Here is a 24,930-nt window from a genome sequence, read left to right as displayed (position 1 = left end):
TAAAAAAAAAACATACAAATGGTTAAGGCTGAAAGGGACCTCTGGAGATGGTTTAGTCTCTATAGAACCATTACATCCTTGAAAAAAGCATTAGCAGCTATGCTCACTTGCATACACCCACCACCACTAGCAACATACTACAGTAAAGGTGCTGGACTCATGCTACCAATATCTGAACTTTGTCCCATGTGAAAGGCATGAAACCCACCAAAAGGTCCATGATGGGTTTAAAAGTACAGTGTTCTCCAAAGCTGCCCTGGTGCACCTGCAGATTCAGAGGGAAGTACAAAAGCTGGCACCGGCAGCAGCCCCGCAGAAGTGCCCTTGCATTTCACTCGTGCTGACAACGCCATCTAGTGCGTTACAGACAAACAGACCTTTTTTCCACAGGTAACAAAACAGGAAGTAAACACCACACCGTAATTTCTCGTAAAATTAGAAAATGCAGGTATTGCTTATAAATAACACATGTTAAATAAACTTGTTGTGTGCATACCAGATACTGAAAGGTCATTCCACAAGCACCTTACCCAAGTGATGATTGATGTGATAAGAACAGACCCACAAGAATTGCTTCAGTGTTTGGCTACAGAATCAGAAGTGCCAGTAAAATTACTAGTGTCAAGTCCTGCCTATTTGACACTCCAGAGAACAGATAAATGGGATAAATGTTGAATGAGTTCAAGTTGTAGCATACAGGAGTAACCACCTTTCATCAAATCAAGAAGCCAATACAAAGCTGAAGAATAGATATCTTTATTTCGCTCTGTAAAAATTTACAATCGCCTCGTAATTTTCACCTCATCATACAGTTCCATCTTTCATCATCTCTCTCTGAAGAATACTTCAGTTCTTCAGGGCATGCTTTCATCTTCTGTTCAGACCTTGCTTGCACAGCTTTGAAATGAGGCAGACAGCACTGAGCAGTGCTACAAAGTGCCTTTTGCACTCCAGCCCCCATCACCGGAAAGGAGAAGTGCTTCCTTAAGCTAGCCAGCAGCTGCTGTGCTGATCAGGCATTTTTACCTGCCTGTCCACCCTGGGAGCACAGGCAAACACACTGAATATCAGAAATGAAGATTCCTGGAATCGGCTTGTTTTGGAGGAGGGAATTCAAGGCAATTAGTTGACTAGCTGCACCTATCAAGCTACCCTAGTGAATACCTGCAGCCTCAAAACAAAGATTATCCTATAGTCTAGAGCATTACTCACCTTACTATGCCTCTACTCCAGTTAACAAAGGAAAAAAATAAGCAGGTAGAGCTTTTATAACAGTGGCATATCAACTTATAAGACATAAACATATAAATTACCATAGTGGACAAAATGAGTCTTACTTTATAATTGCAAATTACACACAGCCCTAATCATAAAATCATTAAATCATTAAATCATTAGGGTTGGAAAAGACCTCCAAGACCATCAAGTCCAACCTTGGACCAATGACTACCATGTCAGCTACACTGTAGCAGTAAGTGCCATGTCCAGTTGTTTTTTGAATGCTTCCAGGGATGGTGACTGTACCACCTCCCTGGGCAGCCCATTCCAATGCTTAACTAACCTTCCTGTGAAAAAAATCTTTCCAATATCCAGCCTGAACCTCCCCTGGCACAGCATGAGGCCATTTCCTCTCATCCTGCTGATACTTGTCTGAAGAAGGGGCCAACCCCCACCACACAACAACCTTCTTTCATGGAGCGGTAGACGGCAACAAGGTCTCCCCTGACTCCTGTTCTTTTGGGTGAGCCATGGGCTGTCAGCTTCTCCAAGAGACTGCTGTGGGAGACAGTACCAAAGGCTTTACTGAAGACCATATGGACACATCCACATCCTTTCCCTCATCCAATGGGCAGATCACCTGGTCACAAAAGGAGATCAGGTTAGTCAAGAAGGACCTGCCTTTCCTAAACCCATGCTTTCCTAAACCATACAACCCCTGGTTATATTGTACATACTGATAAACCAGCAAATGCAACTTAGTGCCCAAGCTTCTTCACAAGAAGCTAAGAGCAGGTGGTAAAGTTTCCACCTACATTACGGTAGAAAAGAGCGATGCTCTAAATTGAAATTTATTTTAAAAACAATGTGGATGGATAAAGCACACTTGTTTCATATTCCACAGAATAGTTTGGGTTGAAAGCGACCTTAAAGGTCATCCCAATTCCAACCCCTCTACCACAGGCAGGGAGGGATCACAGTGATACGTTTCACTACGTCAGGTTGCTCAGGGCTCCATCTAACCTGCCTTTGAACGCTTCCAGGGATGGGGCACACATCGCTTCTCTGGGCAGCCTGTGCCAGTGCCTCACCACTCTCACTACAAAAAAACTCTTTCTGATACACAATATATAAACCTGCTCTCTTTCATTTTGAAGGCGTTCCCCCTTGTCCTCACCCTACATATCCTTGTAAGAAGTCTCTCACCATCTTTCTTGTAGACACCCTTCAGGTACTGGAAGTCTACGATTAGATCACCCCAAAGTCTTCTCTGGGCTCAACAGCCCCAGTTCTTTCAGCCTTTCCTCATAGGAGAGGCCTTCCAGCCCCCTCATCAGCTTGGTAACCCTCCTCTGAACTCGCCTGATCGCTAGGAGGAAGAAAAAAACAATGAGAAGGGAAAAAAAAGTAAAAGACAAGAGGAAAACCAGGGAACAGGAAAACCAAACACCAGGCGTTAAGTACTGTTAACTTTGCCCCACTCAAGACTCTCAGAAAGGGCTCCAACACCACACGCAGCTGTCACAACAGCACGGGGACGCCAAGAAATGCGAACTTCCCGCACTCCTGAGAGCAGAGAAACCTCCTCCTTTCCCCCGCCTCTTTGCCCAGCCAGAGAAACAGCGCAGGGCGCTGCCAGGGACTGTCATGGCGCAGCCAGGGCCTGACATGGCGGCTGCGCCCTCAGCACCCACCTCGGCGCACGCGCCGCCCCCGCCCGCCCGCCGCGCGCTCTGACGCGGGGAGCGTAAACAAAGCGGCGCCCTGTGGGAAGAGGGAAGCGCTACGTGCAGGAAGAGGGAGCCTCCATCTTAGGCGCTCGTCGCGGCGGCGGGATGGCGACGGATAGCCGGGAGGAGAAGGGTACGTGACGCTAGAGAGGGGGGCAAGCATTAGGCTCTGGGGAAGGGGGAAGGCTCGGGTGGGGGCCCGATCCAGGCCCGAGACTTCTCTCCTCCCCGAGGCCACCTTGGAGGCTGGTGCTGGGCCTTCAGCCCCGGAGGCGTACGTCTCTTCCAGGGGAGCAGAGGAGCGGCGGGGTCAGGAGTGACCCTTGGAGGATGATTTTTTGTGGAAGCGTTCGCTGTGTTTTGTTGGGGAGCAGGAGGTGATAGGGCCCCTCACGCTTAGGTGTCCCGGCGGCAGCGGGCTCGGGGCAAGGTGACTCGGGCAGCGGGAAGGGGGAGAAGTTCGTGGGCCGTAAGTTTTACATTATCGACAGCGAATTACTGCAGGTTGTCTTTTCGCAGAAAGTATTTGCTGTTTTTATTGCGGCTTTTTGTTTGTGCTTGAATCGCTAGGCCGTTCTGGTTTGGGGATTTTTTGCATGATTTTCTGTGGGGGCATGTAGTTATTTTAATAAGCAGAAACTGGTGTTGGAATCTTATTTTCGCGATTGGTGCTCGGCTTTTTGCAGTCAGCTGTGATTTCTGGGCACTCTGTAAATAAATTTGAGTTAGAGGAATCGGACGATTTCAGAGTCATTACTCTGGAATAATACTAATAATCTGGGGTAATTAGTGTCGAATAATAGAATCACAGCTCTTGTAACTGACTACCGCTATTCACGGAAGCTGAAGTCATCCGCATGTTGTCTGGGAGATTATATTAATCGGTCCTCACAAAATAGCTTCTTTAAGAAGAAACACCAAAGTTAGGTGTAGCAGATTGCCGTTTGGTGGTTAGTGCAGAGAATTGCGGAGTTATTAAAAGGGCAAAGTATCAGTAGGGCATTGTAGCTTGGATTGCCTTCATTTGGATTTCTGTGGGGAATAATGCTTCCTGTAAAGCCTTTTGCAGTATATGTGTCCACTAAATGGCTTTGTCGCAGTGGTAGAGGTTTGCTGTCTGATAGTTATTGTGAAACTATATGACATGGAAAATTCCCAGTAGATTTTGTTAGAACTGATAATAAAATCATTCGTGGTACTTGATCTAGTGGTATTATTGTAAGAGTGGTAGATTAGGATAGAAGCACGTTGTGTTGAAGCAGATCTAATTGCCCACTGTGGATGAGCTGGTTTGAATTTGAAATATTTGCTGTTGTCATCTATAAGTTTCTATTCATATAATTATTTACCCAGGTGGGCTTGAATTTTATTTTTTTAGTGTTTGTTAATCACTGCCAGTGGTCAAGTTATATTTTTACTTTAGTTTGTTTTTAATTATATCTTATGTGAAAGGGCATATTTTGACTGAATAGCAGGTGTTGATGCATATTTGCAGCTTAACTGGTTTCTGCTGTAAGAGCATCCATTGGAAGAGAAATGCTGTTTTACCACTCTAAAAAAAAATCAGAAATAAGGGTTGCAGACCTGTTTAGTTTGAAATCACAGGGTCTTATTTCTTTCGTGTGTCAACTTGGATTTTTGCTTGCACCATTCCGTAGTTCTGATTCTTCTGGCCAGCAAAGGAAATGGCCTCCCAGGCTACCTTCCTGCTATTTTGGGTGAGTTAAATTTGTTCACGGAAGGATCCCACAAAAGACAAGTGGCAGGAGAGCCCTGTTGGGAGTATCTGTCACAGAAAAAACTCATTTGGTCCCTCCCTCTTCAGTGGTGGTGGACTATATATAATAAAGTACCTGTCCTCTGCCATTTTTCTGTTTCTGCTTTTGTGTTTTTCCTGATACCTCTCTGAGATTATTTAGCTCTTCAGGTTGAACACTGACAGTGGCAGTTCAGTGGGAGGAATCATCTTGTGCAAGTCAGTCAAGCACCCAGTGCAAGTGAGAGACAGGAAGCAGGCTGCTAAGTAAATCTGGAAATGTGTTTCTGAACAAGTTAGGTCAATGTGCCTGTAGAAGGGGATGGAGGAACTCATCCTGCTCCTGTCTCCTGCATCGTTTTTAAGGTTCCAGCTGCAAATGAGGCCTATCTAACCTGGAAGGGGCTTAAGAGAGAGTGTGTATCAGACTTGCATTTTCTATTAAATTTTCCTTCTCATTTACTTCCAAATGAGCTGGTACAGGAGTGTTTTAGCACCTTTGAATGCTGCTGCAGTAGGTAGGTTAAATGTAGTTTACTCAAGTATGCTGCTGTCTCACCAAGAGGGAAACAAATCTAAGGTTAAATATGTGTGATTTGAGATGGGTGATATGTTTAATTTTCTAATCCCAGTGCACCTCTTTTTCACTAGTGTCCAGTAAAAAACCCTTGTGCTCTAGACTTGCTGAGCTTCCTGTGGGCAAGCAGAATGCAAGCCAGGAAATTGCATCCCATGTTTGGCAGTTGAACAGCCATGAATCTGACTCTCATATATTTCAGTCACAGCAAGAATATTTGCTGTGGATGTATAGGCGTCTACAAACATTAAGGGCTTTTCCCAAGAGAATTGTGATGCAAGTTTGTGTTGTATTTAAATGCCTGCTAACTGTAAGCTGCAAGGGAAAGGTTTTATCCACTTCTGTCTGCACCATTTCCTTTGCACTAAAGACACCAACTGAGCAGCCCAGGGATCACTTCTGCATTCCACTACCACCAAAAATGCGGAGAAGTGCCAGCAGGAAAGTTAGTGCACATGCTGACGTCAGATTTGGTAGTATATAGTAGAGAGACAATTATAACACTATTTTTTTTTTTTTCTTTTTATCATGTGGATTATGTTTGTGGTGTTTTTAATATCAAGCTGTAAAATTTCTTTTGTGGCTCAACTCAATATTTTGAGATAGACAAACTGCCAAACTTTGGAGGACTTAATTTGCTGCATTACCCCAGTTTCATGCAGTACAGGAGGCCTTACCTTTGTCTGCTATGGGTATTGTAATCCAGCTCAATCCTTGGAGTTTGTTCTGGTTTCTTTTTTCTGAGCACAGAAAATGCAATCAGTCACAAAGTGGAAAGAACTAAGAATCTTGGAGATTCAAAAATTAATACCTTTTTTATTTTTCCCTTTGCATGCTTAGGCTTAGTTCACTCTTACTTTTTAAAGTGCTTGGAATATAGATTTGCTACCCTAAAGCTTGTGACTCCTGCTAGTAGAATCACCATATTGGTTCACTTTGGTTTCAGGCAAAGTGAAACAGCCAGAAATGGTGACAAATTTTAAAAGTTTTGTGAGCAGGTGTGGTCATTTACTGGTTCTGGCATGAATTTTCTTTAACACTTGCCCTTTTGATCAGGTTGTGAGTTTGTTGGGTTTTTTTTTAGAACAGCTCAGAGTTAATGATTCAGCAAATAAGTACTGCTTTCCCCATTGTGTCTTTTCTGTTTGTAAGTGAGCTACAAAACCCACCCTTGTAACAAAGCAATTACAACAAAAATAATGGAAGAGAGATAATTCAACATGCAAATCTTAGAATTTTTCAGAAATAAGGGTCCCTCCTCTTTACTAATGGCACTCAGACTATCTCCCAGTCTTCCTTTTCCTAAAATTTTATACAAGCTTTTATGTTCAGCTTTTACTTGTAGGTCAACTTTCCTGCAAAGCTTTTGTGACATGAGGAGCCAACTTGGACCTTGTTTAGAGGTCTGAATACATCTTGTGACATATTTTAATTCTTTTATGTGCTTTGCTTGAGCCTTCCAAGTAAAAGTGTGGAAATAAATCAAGAAGATGTCAATTTTTGCTTCGTTGCAGATCTCTAGCCTTAAAGGAATGTTTGGGTTTGTAAATACTAGTTCTGTAGTTTACATATCCAGACTTTTTATGGTTGGCTTTGACTTTTCTTTTGTGAATTTTCAGATGGCGAACTGAATGTTCTGGATGACATTTTGACTGATGCTCCTGACCAGGATGATGAGTTGTATAACCCCGACAGTGAGCAAGACAAAAGTGAGAAAAAGGGTATGTGACTTCAGTAGTGGATGTCCTGCAGGAACATAAGTAGTAAAAAGTGTCTGTCTTATTAGAGTTAGTCTTCAAAGTAGTGGATTTTATAACTTGATTCAAAGAGTGAATGAGTTCCAAATGTCTTTATTTCATGGACATGTGCTTATTCACCTGACCCTCCAAGTCAAATCCATTTACTTTTGTCGCAAGAGCAGTTGCTGAGTCTGGCTTGTTCTGAATTAATTTGCTGTTAGAAAATGACGGTCCTTTTTGGCTCAATGAAGTGAGATGCCAGGTGGAGCAAAGGGGTTGCAAACTAATTCCAGCTCAGTTCTTGATTTGGCTTTAGGCCAATCCCATAACCATTTAATTTAGTATTTCCATGTATAAAATCTAAGAAACACCTCTTGTGAAGTAAAGAGGTTTAGAACATGTTTTAGAACATCAGCTGTTCCTAAGAAGCAGTTCTGAGTGCTGCTGCAAAGCCTGCAACTGGAATATATTCCCTATGACTGCAGCAGGGTAATTACCTAAAATAGAGGCAGTATGAGCCTCTGTACAGTTTTTGTTTTGATATCGGAAATAACACTAAACTTGCTGTGTCTTTCTATTTAAGGATCAAAAAGAAAAACTGACAGGATGGAAAATGCTGAAAGCAAGAGGCAGAAACCTTCTGTGCATTCCTCAAGGCAGATGATGCCAAAGCCTCCCAGTTCATCAGTTAGCAATAACAAGAGAATAGTGAGTACAAAAGGAAAGCCGGTGTCAGACTACAAGACTGAGGAGTATCAGAGGTCTGACAGAAACAAGCGTGCAGATGCTGATCGAAAGATGCGAATGTCAAGCAGTGCCAGGGAACCTTATAAAGGACAACCAGAAAAATCTTGTATGAGGAAGAGGGATATTGACAGAAGGGCGAGGTCTTCTACACCGGATGGTTCAGAGGTATTAAGTATTCTTGCTGCCTTATAAATAAAGCAATTTTATGAGACTTTTGTAGGACTGTGTGTGCATCCTGACAATGTTATATGACTGCTGATTCACTTTTTCTTTAAACATCAGAGAATCAGGCATGATGTGGATAGAAGACCAAGCAGATCTAGCCATTCTTCTAAAGAAGAGGTGAACTCTGAGGAATATTGTTCTGATCATGAGACTGGCAGTAGTGGTTCCTCTGAACAAGGCAACACAGAGAACGAGGAGGAAGGAATGGAAGAAGAGGAAGATGATGAAGGAGAAGAGGATGAAGAGGTGGAAGAAGATGGAGAGGAAGATGAAGAAGAATATGAACAGGATGAGAGGGATCAGAAGGAAGGAAATGACTATGACACACGGAGTGAAGCCAGTGATTCTGATTCTGAATCTGCCTCTTTCACAGATGGGTCAGTCAGATCTGGGTCTGGTTCAGATGCATCAGGTAGGCAGCATCTTGCATGCTAATGTGAAATACCTTGCCACGGAAAGTTTAAAAATACTTTTAAAAATAATCACTTCCTGACCATGCCAAAAGTAAGCCATGGTAGCAGAAGTCAGGAAGTTGTTAATTATGAAATACCATAGGCAAGGAAAAAATGTACTGGAAGGTAGTAAAACAAAATTGTGAATATCCAGATCACTGTGTTAAGGATTCATTGTGTTCTTGATTGCTTTGACCTTGCTGTTCAATGTTTTGAAACACTAAAACCAGTATTTTCTTGGGTATCTAATCTTAATTTTCCACATGATTCATTTTAATTCAGTATTGAGCCGTTTGGTGCCCATCTAGATGAGTGACCAGGTAGACTGGTGTAGTAAAAGCACCATATCCCTGGGGAAGGATAGCTGAATCTTAAATAGTGGCTGTGTTCAGCATAGGAGATCTAAACCTAAGTTGAACTTATTAGCTATTAGGGCAAATTAAGAATGAAATAAATGTTTTAAGCAGAAACTAGAAACAATTGGTTTGTATTTGTATATTGTAACTGGTCCTAACTTAGAGATGTGAAGTGCTAATGACATAAATACTTTTGGGTTTGGCTGTTCGTTGTTTGTTTTTTCTAGGAAAGCAGCTTGCAATCCTGTTAAGATTCCTATTGTGTGTCTTCCTTGTCTGAAGTCTCCATAGGTGGTCATCCTGCTTAATATACTGCCTTTTTTAGCTCAGCTCTGCTGTTTGGAGTTAGAGACAGCAAGGTGTAACCTAAAGACAAGTGAAACTGTAATAACTGTTCTAAAAAGCTCTGTGGTATAATGTAACATTTTCTTAAGAGTGGAAATAATTGCCTGTGTGCCACAGTGTTTTGTTTTCCTGTCTCTTAGCATTTTTTGAGCTCTGAGCAAATGAGCTCATATCACTATTGCTATGCAGTTTGTGCTAGATGTTGCACATTTGGGTGAAGGCTGGAAAGAAGCGCTAACCCACCATTACTAAAAATACAATAAAAAATTCTGTCTCTAAACATTGCACAGATTTACTAGATTAGTACTATTCATCTTCCTTTTGTGAATGAAAAGCTTGAGTAACTAGCATTGGCTTCCCTTGTGCATGATAGTTTTGTGGCAGCAACCACAATTCTAATGTGCAAGCCAAATGGTAACTTCACTTTTATTGATGTTATTTACCTGTCTCATTACTTTTTAATCTCAACTTTGCCTGTGTTTAAAATATGGCTTTTATTTTTTATGATTTCTTTTAGATGAGAAAAAGAAGGAGAGGAAGAGAGCTAGAGGTATCTCTCCAATTGTTTTTGACAGAAGTGGAAGTTCTGCATCAGAATCATATGCAGGTATTCTTCCCTTTCATTGCTTGTCATTGTGACTTGCATCAAATCTTAATGTATAATCTAAAATAAATGTAGCTGGCTGTAGAGATTTATGGGGTATGTAGCTTTGTATAATTTGGTATTGATTTCTGGCATGTTGTGTGTGGATACCTTTGGGGGGAAGTAGGCTTTCTTGTTACTTTAATGCTATTCTGTTGCTTAAGTGGAAATTTCACCTTTTTTTTTTTTTTTAATCTTGGAAGATGATGATTCAGTGACTAGTTTTCTGAGTAGGAAATTGTTCAAATACTATTATAAAAAAACCCAAATCAAACAACCCAAAACCAAAACAAAAATACCAAAACAAAACACTCGTGCACATTGAATAGTATTTTTTGTGTGTGTGGGTGCGCGCCAGAAAGCATAATTTGTCATGAATGAAAATTGTATGGGACAAGGCTGTAGAAATTGTATATTATCTCTATTAAGGCTCAATCTGAACAAATGTACTTTGGCTAAACACAGGTTCAGAAAAGAAGCATGAGAAATTATCATCTTCCGTTCGTGCTGTCCAAAAAGGTATCATTTAAATTTGAATTTTTAATGCATGCCCCATAGCAAGCCATTGTCTCTGTTGATTAAATTACCTGTAAGTAGTGATGTTCTGATATAAATCAATTTGAGCACGTCATTGTTCTGAGCATGATAATTGAATCTTGAGCTACTTTTGCATGTTTTGAGGGCGATGTGCAAAAAGTTCAGTCTCTTTGTGGAGGCAGTAAATTTTAAAAGGAAGTGCTTAAAACTGCAAAGAGGAACAGCATTCACCATCCTCTATTGAACAGTTTGTGCTTGTTACGAGTGTTACCCAATATTTATGTGAAGATCCTTAAGCAAGGAAATAAGTCCTACATATCGGAACATCACTGAATCATGCTGATTTTATTTTACTTTTTTCTTTACTTGGATATCTAAGTTTTAAATTTGGTTTGGTTTCCCCTGGCATTTTGTGCTCTACAGCTTTGACTTCAGGTTGGGTGGTTGATAATGGTTGTGATAACATATAGATAGGAAATGGGTTGGGATACTGTGTATTTTGAAGGAAGCAAACCACTATCTCTACTTGAGCAACATGCTTGGCAAGTATTTACAGTTCAGCTTATTTGATACTTTGTTTTCTTTTCAGACCAAACAAGTAAACTTAAATATGTTCTCCAAGATGCGAGATTCTTTCTCATCAAGAGTAATAACCATGAAAATGTATCACTTGCGAAGGCAAAGGTATGTTGAACTTTCATCAAACTGATTAGTTTGTTTTCAGGCATACCTGCCTTACTGTGGAGGAGTGTGTATTTGGATGCATTATTTTCTTTATTGCTTGGATCTTGGTAGATGTAGCAACAAAAGCTACTGTGTCTTGATTCTTCTGTTTCTACCGTAACCTAGAAAAGGTCCTAGAGCATTGGCCATTTATCTTGGCAAGAATTGGGGTCTGTTTGATAACATCCTAAGCCAACCTCTGTTGGGAATGCTGGGGTGGCATTTTCTCCCCTCCAGCAGCACCTCTGTTCATATTGCTGTACTCTGAGAAGGTTCAGAAGGTTATTTGGCTTTCTTCTAATGCTACATGAGTAATTTGGGTCAGGTGATTCAGATTTGAAGCCTTACTGTGGAAATGTATGCCTGGCAGTGCTGGTGTGAGTTCTTTGGGAGGGATTCCAGAGCACTGGATTTCAGCTGTTGAGGAATTGGCACTAGGTGTTCGTTGCACCACTCTGGTGGTTTTTTATTGGCGCGCGTTGTTTGGAACCAGTTATAGAGTGAATACTTGACTTGCTGTTACACAGTATACATAGAGTGGGTGATTCTATTAATGAAGATTTTCCAAATTAAGATGGAAATACATTAAAATGATTAAACAAATCTCAAAGTCCTGGGCATGTTGGTTCGCATCCCTCCTTCCAGCTTTGAAGGTGCAGTGAGCACCGTTCTGACTGGTGTTTGCTTTAGCTCTGTAAAGGAGTCTGTCCTTTTTTGTGCTCCATCCATTCACGGAGCTGCAGTAGTATCCTTGTTCCTGAAGTTATTGGAGTGGATGCTATGTCTCCCAGTGTAGAGCCATCAGTGTTTTGACAATGGAGTTCCATGAAGCTCATTTTTGTGGTGCTGGTGCAATAGATTGTTCAGTTCACAGCAGGGTTTTATAAGCAGCCAAAAGCCATGTAATCTGACTGAAATCTAGCAAAAACCTCAATAGTTCTCTGGTACTTGTAATGAATTACCAGAATCAGACAAACACTGATCTGAGTTCAGAGTAGGGCATGAATTCTTACCTTCACTAAAAAAATGTAAGGGAAGGAACGTTGACTTTGGTATGTAGATCTTATTCTGAGGCTGAAGTTTGTTTGCCCAGAAAAATGGGTGGAGGGGTAATTCGATAAACTGTTATTCTATATCTCAGTTCAGCTGGTACTTTAAAACAGGTTGGGTTTTTTTGTGTGGCTGCATAATGCCTGGTGTAATGGAAAAGATACTACTTAGTAGTAGTAGGAGATGTGTAAGGCTAAACAAATTGATTTGTCTTGCCAATTTAAAGTGTTACTCTGGTGTCTTTCATGTTGCTGGCATTTACTGAAAGAGTTTTAAAGTCTGCAAACTGTCCTCAACAAAACTGCAATATTATACTCAAGTCTGCCTGACCATCTTTTAGTATATATTCTGTTGGTTTTTCATTATTTCTGTGTGTTACATAATGTATAAATTGCCTAAGTCACTTGGAACATGTGAAAACTTTCACCCTTACTATTTCTAAGTTATCTGCCCATCATTAGAATTACAATGGAAGTCTTATGTATGGTCTAAATGCATCTTCAGTGTTCAAAAAAAGATTGAAAGACCAATGTTTTAAAAGTTTTAGCACAAGACAGGCTAAAATACTACTTGAAGGAAATTAATTTAGCAATACCTTTTCCTTTCTATTGTCTTCTATTGCAGTACACTATCTTGGTCTTGTTTTCTTCCATCTACATTATATATTTATGCTTGCTAAATCATTTGAGATTAACTCTTATGTTTTGGTGATGGGGGGGGTGTTTTTCTGTTTTAGGGAGTATGGTCAACACTTCCAGTGAATGAAAAGAAGCTTAATGCTGCATTTAGGTCAGCAAGGAGTGTTATTTTGATATTTTCTGTAAGAGAGAGTGGCAAATTCCAAGGTAAGGAAAAATGAGCTATTATCAAGGTGACTGAAAGTGAGTTTTATATGCAATAGCCTTTCTGTTGTATCTTTGTTACAATTCATACAAAATCCTCTAGGGTTTGCAAGATTATCTTCAGAGTCTCATCATGGAGGATCACCTATACATTGGGTGCTGCCTGCAGGAATGAATGCAAAAATGTTGGGAGGTGTCTTTAAAATTGACTGGATTTGCAGGTAAATAATGCATTTATGTTGCTGTTAGTAAGAAGGCATTGTAACATCATTTCTGTGTTACTCAAGTGCCAACAGCATCCTTCCGGAACTTGATTCAACCAGGGATCTGTCCTCCCTGCTCACTTGAATAGACAGCTGTGGATAAAAAAGAAAAAGAAATAATGTAATTAATTTTATAAAATTTTTAATTAAAAAATGAATGTAAATCTGTCGTGATCTGACTAAACAAAGAAAATACCACTGTTCTAAACCAACATATTAAATGGTGCAAATATTGCATAATGTATAGGTTTTGAGCAGTATGTTCTTCGATTTGAGTATGTTCTTACAGAAAAGATTTTAAAATCCCTGTTAAGGAAAAAAGTTACAGCAGTCCTGTGGAACACATTGCATGGTTGTACAAGCACTTTGGACTACCAGAAACACTAAATACAGGAAAAGCCTTGAGACTTTGAATTAGAGAACAATCTGTTGGAAAGGTCCTCTTGAAGTTACTGATTCCCACCTCCAGCTTAAAGCACTTCTAGCTTCATAGTTAGGTCAGTGCTCAGGGATTTATTTCAGTAGGTGCCAAGAGCTACCACATGTAGAGACTGGTCAGTGTATTCAGATGGCGAGATAATAAACAAGCACAATCTCTATATTGCACAAAGACCAAAACAATTTCTTTAAAAGGAGAGCCTGCCATTGTATGGACTCTTATTGGTTACTACTGGAATAAGTCAAAGTGAAATCTTCAGTTACTCATATGTAGAACATAAGAATATGTTCAGAGACCTGATAGTACAAAGAATAACAGGATTATTTTATATGTAATCTCCTACTGTATACATTTTTAATTCTTAATTAAAAAAACGGAGGCAGAACTATAAATGGTGCCACTTGCATATTTAGGCGGGAATTGCCGTTCACTAAGTCTGCTCACCTGACCAATCCTTGGAACGAACATAAGCCGGTAAAGATTGGACGCGATGGACAGGTTTGTTAATTCTTACTTTTTTCTATAACTGATATCCTCTAGTGCTTGCTTCCAGCTTTGAATGTGTAGGAGATGAGGAATGTTTTTAGGGTAGTTACTTGGCAGTAGAGTGCCATGGCAAAGGCCCTCTGCTTCTTTCTAATGCCATTGTGGAAGAAGGAAGAGGAAACAATACAGTGCCGATTCTCTTGTCATCTTCATGAAAAACAGTGTTTGCTTCAGAACTGTGTGATACTTTGAATTTGAAATGTGATATGCCTTGCATTGTATAGTGTGCAAACCATATAGGATTAAGTTTTAAGAAAAAGGTCTGGTGTTTCCAGTTATGTTCTGCATTGCATTTTTTTTATATATGCTGTATTGCTTAAGATATAGACTCCCATTATACTCCCATTATAGATTATATACTAGGCAAATTTTAAGTGGGGCTAGATCTTTGTCTTGTTGGACATACTAGAGTGCACGTATGTTGCTGCTGTCATCACGTACCCAAGCTGTGGGTAAAAAGCAGGTTTTGCTTTCTTAAGACAAGGTGGGAGGTAATCTCCATGCTGTATGGAAAATGTCAACTCTTGCATTGTTTTGCCCATGGATATGTTTGCCTCGTTGTGTAGCAGGAGAAAAACAATAGTTTTGGTCTTTAGTTTAGTGTGGACTTAAAAAAAAAAAAAAATTAGTTAACTTAGCTTCTCTTAAATGGTCAAGGAAATTTTTTTTTTTAATGTTTTGTCCACAGTAGACTGGCAATTTGGACATGGGTTCCAGCTTTTTTCATCAAATTACTGTACTAGTATGGTTTGCATGCAAGCATTGTTTGATGCTTGCTCTCCCTGCTTTTCAAGTCTGTTTATTTCCTGAAGTGGTTGTCATTTATCGGTTTGTATTTGCACAACTCTGAATGGATCTGGCTTCTGAGGATGAGTACACTGAAACTCTGCCTTTGTGACATCATTTGGGAAGGTGTTCTGCAGGCCTGCAGTCACCAGCTTGAAGAAGCACATTTTGGGATTGTTTTGCATCTGGCTCTTGCCAAATTTATATGATGGCCAAAGTTCTTGTACTGGAAGAGAGAGTCAGCAAGTTCATGTCTGTCCCTTTCTCCTCCAGACAACTTGTGGTGTCCAACGGTCCCGTTATCTCCATCTTGTTCCCCTTATACCCATATTTCTCTTTTAATCTAGGTTGTAGAGATCTGACCTGCTCTGTCATTGCATGTAGGAATTGTTGCACTTGTTCAGTTATTCTTGGTGCCCTGCTTGGAAACTTTTCCATTTATATTGTCCCCCTATTTTTTGACACGCAGGGGCACAACTGCACCACGTATTTAAGGTGTGGGTGGAACGTGAACTTTCAGTGTGATACAATGACTTTATTATTCCACATTCCTTTCCTAATAACCCTGAACACACAAACTGCTTGTTTTGACTGCAGTCAGACATTGAGTTGGTATTCTCATGGACCTGTCTACCATACAATGAGGAACTCATACTGAGTGGTAGTAAACTTCATCAGGCCATAGCCTTATATGTGAAGCTGGGATGGATTTTTTTTTCCTACGTGTGTCACTTTTCTTTCTGTAATAGGTGATCATTTTCTTTGTGATGAAAAACAGTCCTCTGATTTTATAGCAAAACAGTGATGTGGCCTGTATGTCTCATGGGAAGATATGGTTACCCAAAGTGTTGGACTATTTTATGAAAATTCTAAGTAGTGCCTAAAGAGTGAAAGGTAACGTAAGTGAATTTTGCTGTCTCTAGTGGTACTGCAATCTCTTTGAAGTGTCCTTTTTTTTTTTTCCTTAAATGTATGTTGTCAGTGTATTTGGGGAGAGTTTCATTTCTTCAGTTTATAAACCACTACTGAACTTCTAACTAATTCTAGGAAATTGAGCCGGAATGTGGAACCCAGCTTTGTCTTCTCTTCCCTCCTGATGAAAGTATTGACTTGTATCAAGTCATTCATAAAATGAGGCACAAGAGAAGAATGCACTCACAACCCCGATCAAGAGGACGCCCATCCCGTCGAGATCCCGTTCGGGACGTGGGAAGGTTAGAAACGTTCTTTGGACTGATAATAGGCACATGTGTCAGAATAACGTGATGGAGGAATGTGATTCGTCAAAGCTTTCCCTGCGACAAAGAAGAGAGAAAATCCTCAAATCAAGCTGCATGGACAAGTTTGTGGCTTCATTGAGGATTTCACATGGTTCCCCGGTCTGTCATTTTTCAAGAGGAAAATGGGGATCTTTGCTTTTGCAGAAAAAAGCTCTTAAAGTTCTGTCTCTAGTTTAGACTAGATCATTTATTGAGCTAATGCAACGTGTAATGCTAGCTATAGGTAAGCTTGGCTTGATTATGAGCAGGCTAGACGGAGAGGAGGAAATATTTATATGCCAAAAATGTGTTAATATCTTGTAAAAGCCTTTTCTTTCAGGTGTGTCTCTGGATAAGCCTTATCAAATATGGGACTTTTATAAGGATCACTTAGAATTTTGCAGAAGATGCCGCCTCATTTTGAGGATAAAATATTTAAGTTATTTTGATATTCAAGAGGAGCATTATTGGGACTGTTTCAAATTGTTTCACCGTGATGTGTTAACCCTATTGCCAAATATTCTCTAACATGTAACCACTGAATTCACACATCTTGCTGAGCTTCTGAAAACAGTAGGTTCTTTCCAAAAGGGATCAAGTGGCCCTTGGAGACCCGGCAACAAACCAAAAAGAATGGCTGTTGCTGTGTCTGTATATACAACCTTTCCAGATGCTGGCAGTACCTGTGGACTTAAAGTATTTTTAGAGGATCGACATGGTTATTGATCACTGCTTTATGAACTTAACATCATTTTCCAGAAAAAAAGGGGGTATAACTTGTTACAGAATTGGAGAAGTCTTTGCAAAGAACTGATACTAGCCCTTCTGCCAAACACCTTTTCCCCGTGGTAGCCACTTTGCATACAGACTGATGTATGGTTTGGGCTGAAACCTTTGGTTAAGTTTCCTTTTTGTGGAAATGTCCTGTGGTAGGTACAGAGCCCCAACAAGAGTCCCCATTTCCTTGAGCTTAAAATAAAAAGGACACTGTAACAAGTAGGTAGGAGGAAACCTGGCAGCCCCCCCCTATTTTTGGCTTTAAAGGACTGAACACCAAGATGGCTTTTGGAGTTAAGCTAAGAGGTTTCCAGTGCAATAAAGTATATACAAATGAAGGTTTTGCAATGGACTGCAAACTATACATTTAACACCACCACACCTTCTCAAGCCTGCCAGGGCCTCCATTTATGTATGTGGCTTACAGCTTAAAGTCAGTAGTTGGACTACTATATGAACTGTTTCTATCATATTTTATACCGGTCGTAAATGCACTCTCAAAACTACAAGAAAGCGGTATGTTTATTCTTTACACCAGCTTTTATTTTCTTTGATCTGAATTTGCTTTAGATGCAACTGCTTTGGTTTTTGGGCTTTTTGCTCATACTAAAGAATCTGCTTCCATTTTAAAAAGCTTAGTAACTGGGTATGGTGGGCTTTAAAGACTGAAGTTGGGGAAGGGAGGGAGACGTCACTATCTATAAAACTAAAAGCTATATAAGCTTGTTACTCAGCCAGCAAGTTGCACAGTAATTAAGCAATTTAAGAAAGTGTTAATGTCTTGTCATAAGGAATTATACTGTTGGGGAGGGGGAGGGGAGTGGGAAGGGAATGGTTTTGTAGCTGCTTTGTGTTTAGAAACACTTATATTAGCACTGGAGTCTCCCAGTACAGTAATGTTTATGTACCTTGGAGCAAAATAAGCAGCCAGTTGTCAGCTCTTTTTTGAGCCTAACAGCAACTGGAATGTAACTTCATAAGGAAGAGCAGAGTTCTTAACATCTCTTATGTCAGAGAGCTGTTTTTATAGAAAAGAGCCCTAATTATTTTAATTATTAGGAAGCTTAAGCATTATTAAATTGTAAAATGCACCAGTGCATTACTAGTAAGTTGCTTAGAACAGAAATTATTAGAAATAATATAATTGGCCTATTAAATTAGGAAAGTCACAGTCAAAGTTGCAATTTCACAAAGCATGCAGAGTTTTATTTATAAATGTTATGCAAGTAGATCTTTTAAAGAATTCTTTACCCTGTAGCTATCAAATGCAGTAGTCTTTATACCCTCTGACTGCAATGTTCTGTGAAATTTTTTTGTCCAATAGCTTGTTTCAAAATGTAATGTGGAAAGTATAATGTTGATGGCTAAGTTTCAGTTTGGTTTAGACAAATTTATTCCTTTTTGTTTGGTATGAAGGTACAGTTGGGTTCCTTCCTTAATTACCAGAATTCCTGTAGACAGGAAGTAACAGTGTAGTGTATGTAATTGAGCTATTTCTGATTTTTTCAGTTCAGATTTAAAGCTGTAGAATATTTTTAAGCAAATAGAGTTAAGAATGATTACACTGATATCCTGGGCAGCTCAGACTATTCCTGTGAGGTATTCTGCTGTGACAAATGCTCCAAGCAACCTTGTTTAATCTTTGATATCTAATTTGTGTAGGCGTCGACCAGAAGATTATGATATTCATAACAGCAGAAAGAAACCAAGGATTGACTATCCCCCTGAGTTTCACCAAAGACCAGGTTAATATCTTACTATGAAGATTTGTGTGCACCAATTCACAAGTGTTTTCTCTTTTAGCATATCCTCATTAATTCAGAAGTAAAATACTGATATAAAAATGTGACTTGTTCCAAGTGCTGCCTGCTGCTTTAACCCACCTCTCACAGAAGTCAGTGACACTGTTTCACTGGTTTGAGAGCTGAGTTAACCTAGGCTGAGCCCTTTCTAAGAGCCTTGAATTGTGTACATTGTTGTGAATTATCCTCTCAAGTGCTATGTTAATGTGGGCACAAGAGTAGATCTGACCTACTTGTCAAGATGTTGATCATCAAATTAAAATGTTTGAGAAAGTTCCACCTGGGAATGTCAGCTAAGACTGCCTGACTAGCAGCCTTTGTGTGGAGATGGTGGTAGACATTCAATTACATTTTCAGAGATAATTTATTTTACAAACTTGACATGAGTTAGGGAGGGGGAATGTTGCACTGCATTTTACAAGAAGCTCTAATGATGAAGGGAAATTCATTGTTCCCTGAAAATAAATGTTTGCAGTGATAGTGCAGCTTTATTTTTCTTCAGAAACAGCTATTATGAAATTGTCACTTCTAGTCTACCAAATTGTGCTTCACATCCCTTAGAAAAGCACATTCTGCTCTTTCAATCATAGGTTTCTAAACCTGTTCAAAACATGCCTTTATCTGTCCAGTTTGTCTGCAAAGCTTGCATTCTTTCATGCAAGAAGTGTTGTTGCTGCTCTGCATCTTTCTAAGGCCATTGTTTAAAAAACAGAACAAGATTTTTTATGAGTAATGAAGCTCAGAAGCACTGTTTTATTTTAGCACAAGCATGCCTGGTATTTTGCACTGCTTTCCTTAGGTCTTTAAAGGGATTTACTGAAGCTGTAAAAATTCTTTGCCCTGTAGGGCTTTTTCAGATACTTTTTAGTTTGTTTTAATTTCCTGTGTAGCATTGTATCCAAAACATATTAGGCAATGAGTTTAAGGGTTGCCCAGTTGAACACATTCTACTGAATACACCCTTAGGAAGTGGTTACAGCCACATGCTAACTGTCTGGAAACAGTACTCTTCGAATTTATGTGCATTCCTAATTAATTTGACTACATTTCAAGTCTTTATTTGCACAGTTTCCCTCTGGCATATTTGTTGGTACTGTGTGCAAGTTCTTAAGGGTTTATTGATGTAACTTTTTTTGTTATTATATTATACTACTTGTCTGCATTGTCTGTTAGAAGTTGTAAGTTTTCAAGAGTTATTTTAAAAGTGAGGGTAATGGCAGGTAGACATAATTTTGTATCTGACACAAAATGAAAGGACACTTTCTAATGAATATAATTTTTAAAATTGTTAACTTGAGATGGTAAACTGAATTAATACTGCTTGATGTTCGAACAGGGTATATAAAGGATCCCAGATATCCTGAAGTAGACAGGTAAGGTGTGTTCATGTTATTAATTTTATGCCCTGGTAACTTGTCTGCATGGATAATTTGGATTTAGTTCTACAAATTTTTATTCCCAACAGACGATTTTCAGGAGTTCGACGAGATGTATTTTTAAATGGGGTAAGTTGCTGCATGCAAATTTTTGGGGAATTTTATATTCAGCTTTCTGCACTTCCAAAGAACACTCAACACCAATTTTAATATTACTGTCTTTCATTTTAGTCCTACAATGATTACGTGAGGGAGTTCCACAGCATGGGACCACCACCACCATGGCAAGGAATGGTTTGTGTCTTGTTGAATTTGATTTTTCTCCTTAGCATACATCTTCTTTTTGTTTCCCCCTAAAGGAGCCTGGCATATTCAGTGTGCTCTCAACTCTTTGCTTTTCCTAAAATGTATCTTTGCTGTAACAGTGTAAAAATTTTAGGGGAAAAATATTGATAGTAAGTAATTTGAAATTTGGATTACTCTCAACAGTAGTCTGGCATTTGTAGTAAGCTCTGAGGAAGGAGCAGAACCCTCCTTTAGCCTAGATGGGAGGGTGTGATCGCATTCTGTATTCTGCTACATGTTCATGGTAATTGGCTCTCAAACAGCAAATGCATCAAACAGGTGGGCTTGTTGAAGAGGCTCATGGAATGGACTGCTGGGCTCTAGCATTGTGCAGTGGCTTGCTTTTGGCTATGGCAATGAAGCATGCAGGAAGTTAGCAAAATGTGCTGCACAACCTAATTAAAATAAGTCTTCCTGTATTACAGCCTCCACTGAAATGCACTTTTTTCCCCAGTCAGATGAGCAGATACATGAGTGTGCATATCTACAACTATGTAGATAGTTCACTTGTGGTTTTGCCTTCATGTCAGGAGAAGTCATAGTGAGGTTATTTGGTTATATTTAGTAAGTCTGGCCTGATTTTGCATAACTGTAGTGAGTCTTCTGGCTCTTGTTTGTACTGGCAATGAGCAAAAAGCAGTGCCAGATGTAGAGATGCTTTTATAGCCTCTCAGTTTTCTCATCTGAAACACAGCTCCTTAGAACTGAAGGAAGAAAACAAGATTGTCAGATGGGAAGGAAAAGAGTTTTTCAAACACAGTTAAGCCTCCAGAAACAAATGATAAGGCTTTTTTTTTTTTTTTTCTCCTCCACTCTTGTGCATGCAGTCCAAGTAGTTGTCCTAGAATCCAGTGCTTCCATTTACTTTCTTGGTAGCAAAACTGCAAGCAAAGGTGCTTTGGTACTATGGCAAAGGAAGACTTGCTGATGGAAGAAATGGAAGAAATCAGCCAAAATACATCTTGTGTCAAAACAAAAAAAAATCTTCTAACATTTTGGTCACATAATTTGTCTTGCAAAGTCAGTTTTTTAATTTAGAATAGAAACATACTCATAAGGAATGAGAATGACTTATTTTTACAAGATTTCTGGTTTGGACAGAATTCATTCTATATGCAAAGGTTTAAAAAAACCCAAAACTGCCACATTTAAGTAGCAGAAGTTTTATGTACAGTGTCATGTTGAGGCAGATATGGAAGGAAAGGATATTGGGCTGTGGGGAAGGTGTTTACCAGACTTCTCCAGGCAGTGGTGGAGAGGTAATGAAGCATACCAGCCTAATGGAAAGTAGTCTGCTGTTCAGTTAGGAGGCTGTGATCAGATTTGTTTAGATGCTGTGTTTTCCATCTGAATGATGCACTCCTTGTGTGCATTCCTTTGCTTCAACAAACTTCCTGTAACTTTCTTGTAGCCACCGTATCCAGGTATGGAGCAACCACCACACCACCCTTACTATCAGCACCATGCACCTCCACCTCAAGCTCACCCTCCATACTCAGGACATCATCCTGTACCCCATGAAGCGAGATACAGAGACAAACGAGTAGTAAGTGTCCACACAGACACAGGGGATGCAAGTCTCCAAGCTGGAGTAGGAATCTGGGGTCCAGGAGTGACCTAACCTGAGCTTTGTTGGCTGTGATAAACAGCATTTTTATGACCTGCCTTAGAGTTCCTTGGAAAGATCAGGTGTTAAGATTGACTACACATTTCCTGCAAATTTAAAAAGCCTTTCTCTCCCTGGTGAGGTAGAAGTGAAAAATTCTCAGATTCTTAAACTGAGGTTTGCTTAAATTGGCTTCCAGCCTGTCCACCTCTTAACATTTTCATGCTGAAGCCTAGTTTAGGACATGCCTGTAACTTTGCTTGTGCTTATGGACAACAAATCACTTTATCAGCAGAATTTTGTGTTTTAAAACTTCTTGCAGGCACATCAGAAAACAGGGCAGATTATTACATTTCTGTTAGCTGGCTTGAAGGACTCCTTAGCTTTCAGGTCTCTTGCTGGAGTCTGGCATTTGAACCCCAGATTCTGCACATGGGTGCTGGATGCTTGTTTGGTTGGGTTTGTCTTTTTAAATAGTGGTTCTAAAGAGAATAATAGGTCAACTCTTCTTTCTGAAGAGTTGTAGCCAACCCTAGAGATAAGGGAGGGAATTCTGATCTGGGAAAGAAAATAGCAGAGCTGTCCTTTCATCACAGCACGACTATGACATGAGAGTAGATGACTTCCTTCGCCGCACACAAGCTGTTGTCAGCGGTCGGAGAAGCCGTCCCCGGGAGAGGGACCGAGAGCGGGAGCGCGACCGGCCTCGAGATAATCGGAGAGACAGAGAACGTGACAGAGGCCGTGATCGGGAAAGGGAGAGAGAGAGGATTTGTGACCGGGACAGAGACAGAGGTGAAAGAGGTAGATACCGAAGATAATCTATCTGGAACCAGTGCTCACTTGAAACAAAAAAAGCTTGTATTTTTTTGTGTGTTTACAAGTAGTACATTTTATTTTCATCTGTCTACTTAAAGTTCGTTGTGTAGAAGGATTTATAATGACCCTCTCAATTCCAAGCATGCAGTGAACTATGAACTGGAAAAACTCAAATAGGCCAAAAATAAAATACACAAAGCTGACACTCAACTTCATGTTTCTATTGGAACAGAGTTGGAAGCAGCTAAGAATGTAGATACTGATTAATTCTGAATAAGTGTTCATCTACTTAGTGACTTCATTCTAGGTTTTTGAATACTGATGGATAACTGCCTTTTTTTTTTTTTTTCTTCTTTGATGTTTTCTTCCTGTAGTTTCATATGGTTCGATGGGAGAATGCTGCTATCAAGTATGCAAATATTGAAGTATGATTTATTTTTCTTTTTTTGACGGTATGGCAGTGTTGTAGCAGCCTTTTTTCCCCCCTCCTTCCCCTCCATTTTTTTTCCCTATCTGTGAAGTCAAGTGGTTTTTTTTCAGTCTTCAGTAAGGAAAGCAATATTAAGAAGACACTATTGATACCTAATTTTTAGCCTTTTTAAAATATCTTCCTGTGTTCAGTAACATTTTGGTCAATTCTCTTGTCTAGTCTCTTTCCAAAATGTACACATTGCTTGGAATGTTCACAACCTGCGTGCGTGGAACCAGAAAATATTGCTGTATTCTACATTGCTACCATTTTTTTTTTTTTTTTTATAAAAATAAATTGGTAACTATTGAAATGTTTAAAACTCCATGTCGGGTTTCTTGGTTTTCTAAGCTTGAGAGTTTTTCTAGATTCTGGAAGTTCTAGGAAAATATCTATGTTCAGAAATAGTTCAGATGTTCTTTGTGGTAAGTGAAATTGATCTGATGCCAGATTTAGGAAAAGGAGCACTGATATAAAAGGTAATTGCATTTCTGTTTCCATAGTGGAGTAGCCAGTTACTCCTGTAGCTCATCAGAGTTAAAGCCCTACATGTTCAACTTAATCATATGATCTTCAAGCCTGTTGAGAGGCTGTCCTCAGCCTCAATGTATCTTGTCTCAGGAATGTGTTTGATCCAGAGTTTGCACATGTTTGTTGTAGTGATCACCTTAAATAGGAACTATTTTAACCTAAACGCTAATGGTAAAACTGTGAGGGGAGAAACAAAGTAAAACTTGCAGTGCAAGTTCTTCAGTTTAACCAGCAATTTCCAACTTTCCAAAACTTGTAAGAGTAGCACTGCCTTGGTGGACTTCCTAAACTTCCTTCAGTGTCTTCTCATATAATAAATCCATGTAATGTAATAATGCTTTAAAACACCTCCAGCTCCACCCTGCTTGATGCTGCAGCTGTTTTTATAAAAGGCAATGGTAGGACTGGCCACTGTGTGGCATTTGTGGAAATGAGTTTTTTTGATCTGGCAGTAATTTGTGCTCTGTTTATTTTAGTCTACAGTCACAGTAAACATCTACATGTGTTAAACAAAAAGTTAGACCTCCAATGTACAAGTATGTTTGCATTCTTTAAGCAGTACAGGAGGCTGAATATGTGTCTGGGTTCCTCAACACAGTTTCTTGTTCATGGAGAGGTATTGCCTGCTAGCTGGAAGAATCAGTCTGTCAGATTTAGTGTACATTCTATGTCTAATTGGAGAAATGCATCATAGACCACCCTCATACTTTGATATATTTCTCTCCATTATATACAGACTCTAAAGTGAAGAGGCAGTGTTGGTTTTGTTTGAGCTTTTTTGTTCAGGGTTTTTTTGTATTTGTTTATTTACTTTTTAAATTCAATACTAGATAAGCATAATTTCTCTAGTAGAGTAGCTTACATAAATGAAGCACCTCCTTTCAGGGACTGTGCAGCACTTTGTCCAGCTTTTCCCACCTGTCCTGTTTCCAGTGTCTTATGTTAGCCCTGTCTGACCAATACCTGTGCAGT

General features: G+C 39.6%; 1 protein-coding gene across 5 annotated transcripts; it reads left to right on the top strand.

Annotated features, from left to right (window-relative positions):
- The first annotated feature begins 2,945 nt into the window (after positions 1-2,945).
- Positions 2,946-23,740, top strand: YTHDC1 (YTH N6-methyladenosine RNA binding protein C1). 5 transcript variants are annotated; one of them, XM_058839160.1, is made up of 18 exons: positions 2,946-3,081; positions 6,901-7,002; positions 7,604-7,932; positions 8,050-8,404; positions 9,663-9,752; positions 10,254-10,307; positions 10,915-11,009; positions 12,835-12,943; positions 13,044-13,161; positions 14,056-14,140; positions 16,022-16,188; positions 18,673-18,755; positions 20,149-20,185; positions 20,278-20,317; positions 20,420-20,482; positions 21,945-22,079; positions 22,736-22,943; positions 23,333-23,740. In XM_058839160.1, exons 1-18 carry the CDS (start codon positions 3,054-3,056, stop codon positions 23,380-23,382), a joined length of 2,148 nt encoding a protein of 715 aa, XP_058695143.1. In that variant the 5' UTR covers positions 2,946-3,053; the 3' UTR covers positions 23,383-23,740. The 5 variants fall into 5 exon arrangements, with proteins under 5 accessions (XP_058695143.1, XP_058695145.1, XP_058695144.1 ...); XM_058839162.1 differs by lacking the exon at positions 10,254-10,307 and having other exon boundaries at positions 2,971-3,081; XM_058839161.1 differs by lacking the exon at positions 23,333-23,740 and having other exon boundaries at positions 2,971-3,081; positions 22,736-23,259.
- Positions 23,741-24,930: the final 1,190 nt, after the last annotated feature.

Source organism: Poecile atricapillus, chromosome 4, assembly GCF_030490865.1.
Source record: "Poecile atricapillus isolate bPoeAtr1 chromosome 4, bPoeAtr1.hap1, whole genome shotgun sequence".
NCBI classification, from domain to species: Eukaryota; Metazoa; Chordata; class Aves; order Passeriformes; family Paridae; genus Poecile; species Poecile atricapillus.
Note: the sequence above shows the minus strand (reverse complement) of the source record. Positions and strands in the feature narration are given on the sequence as shown.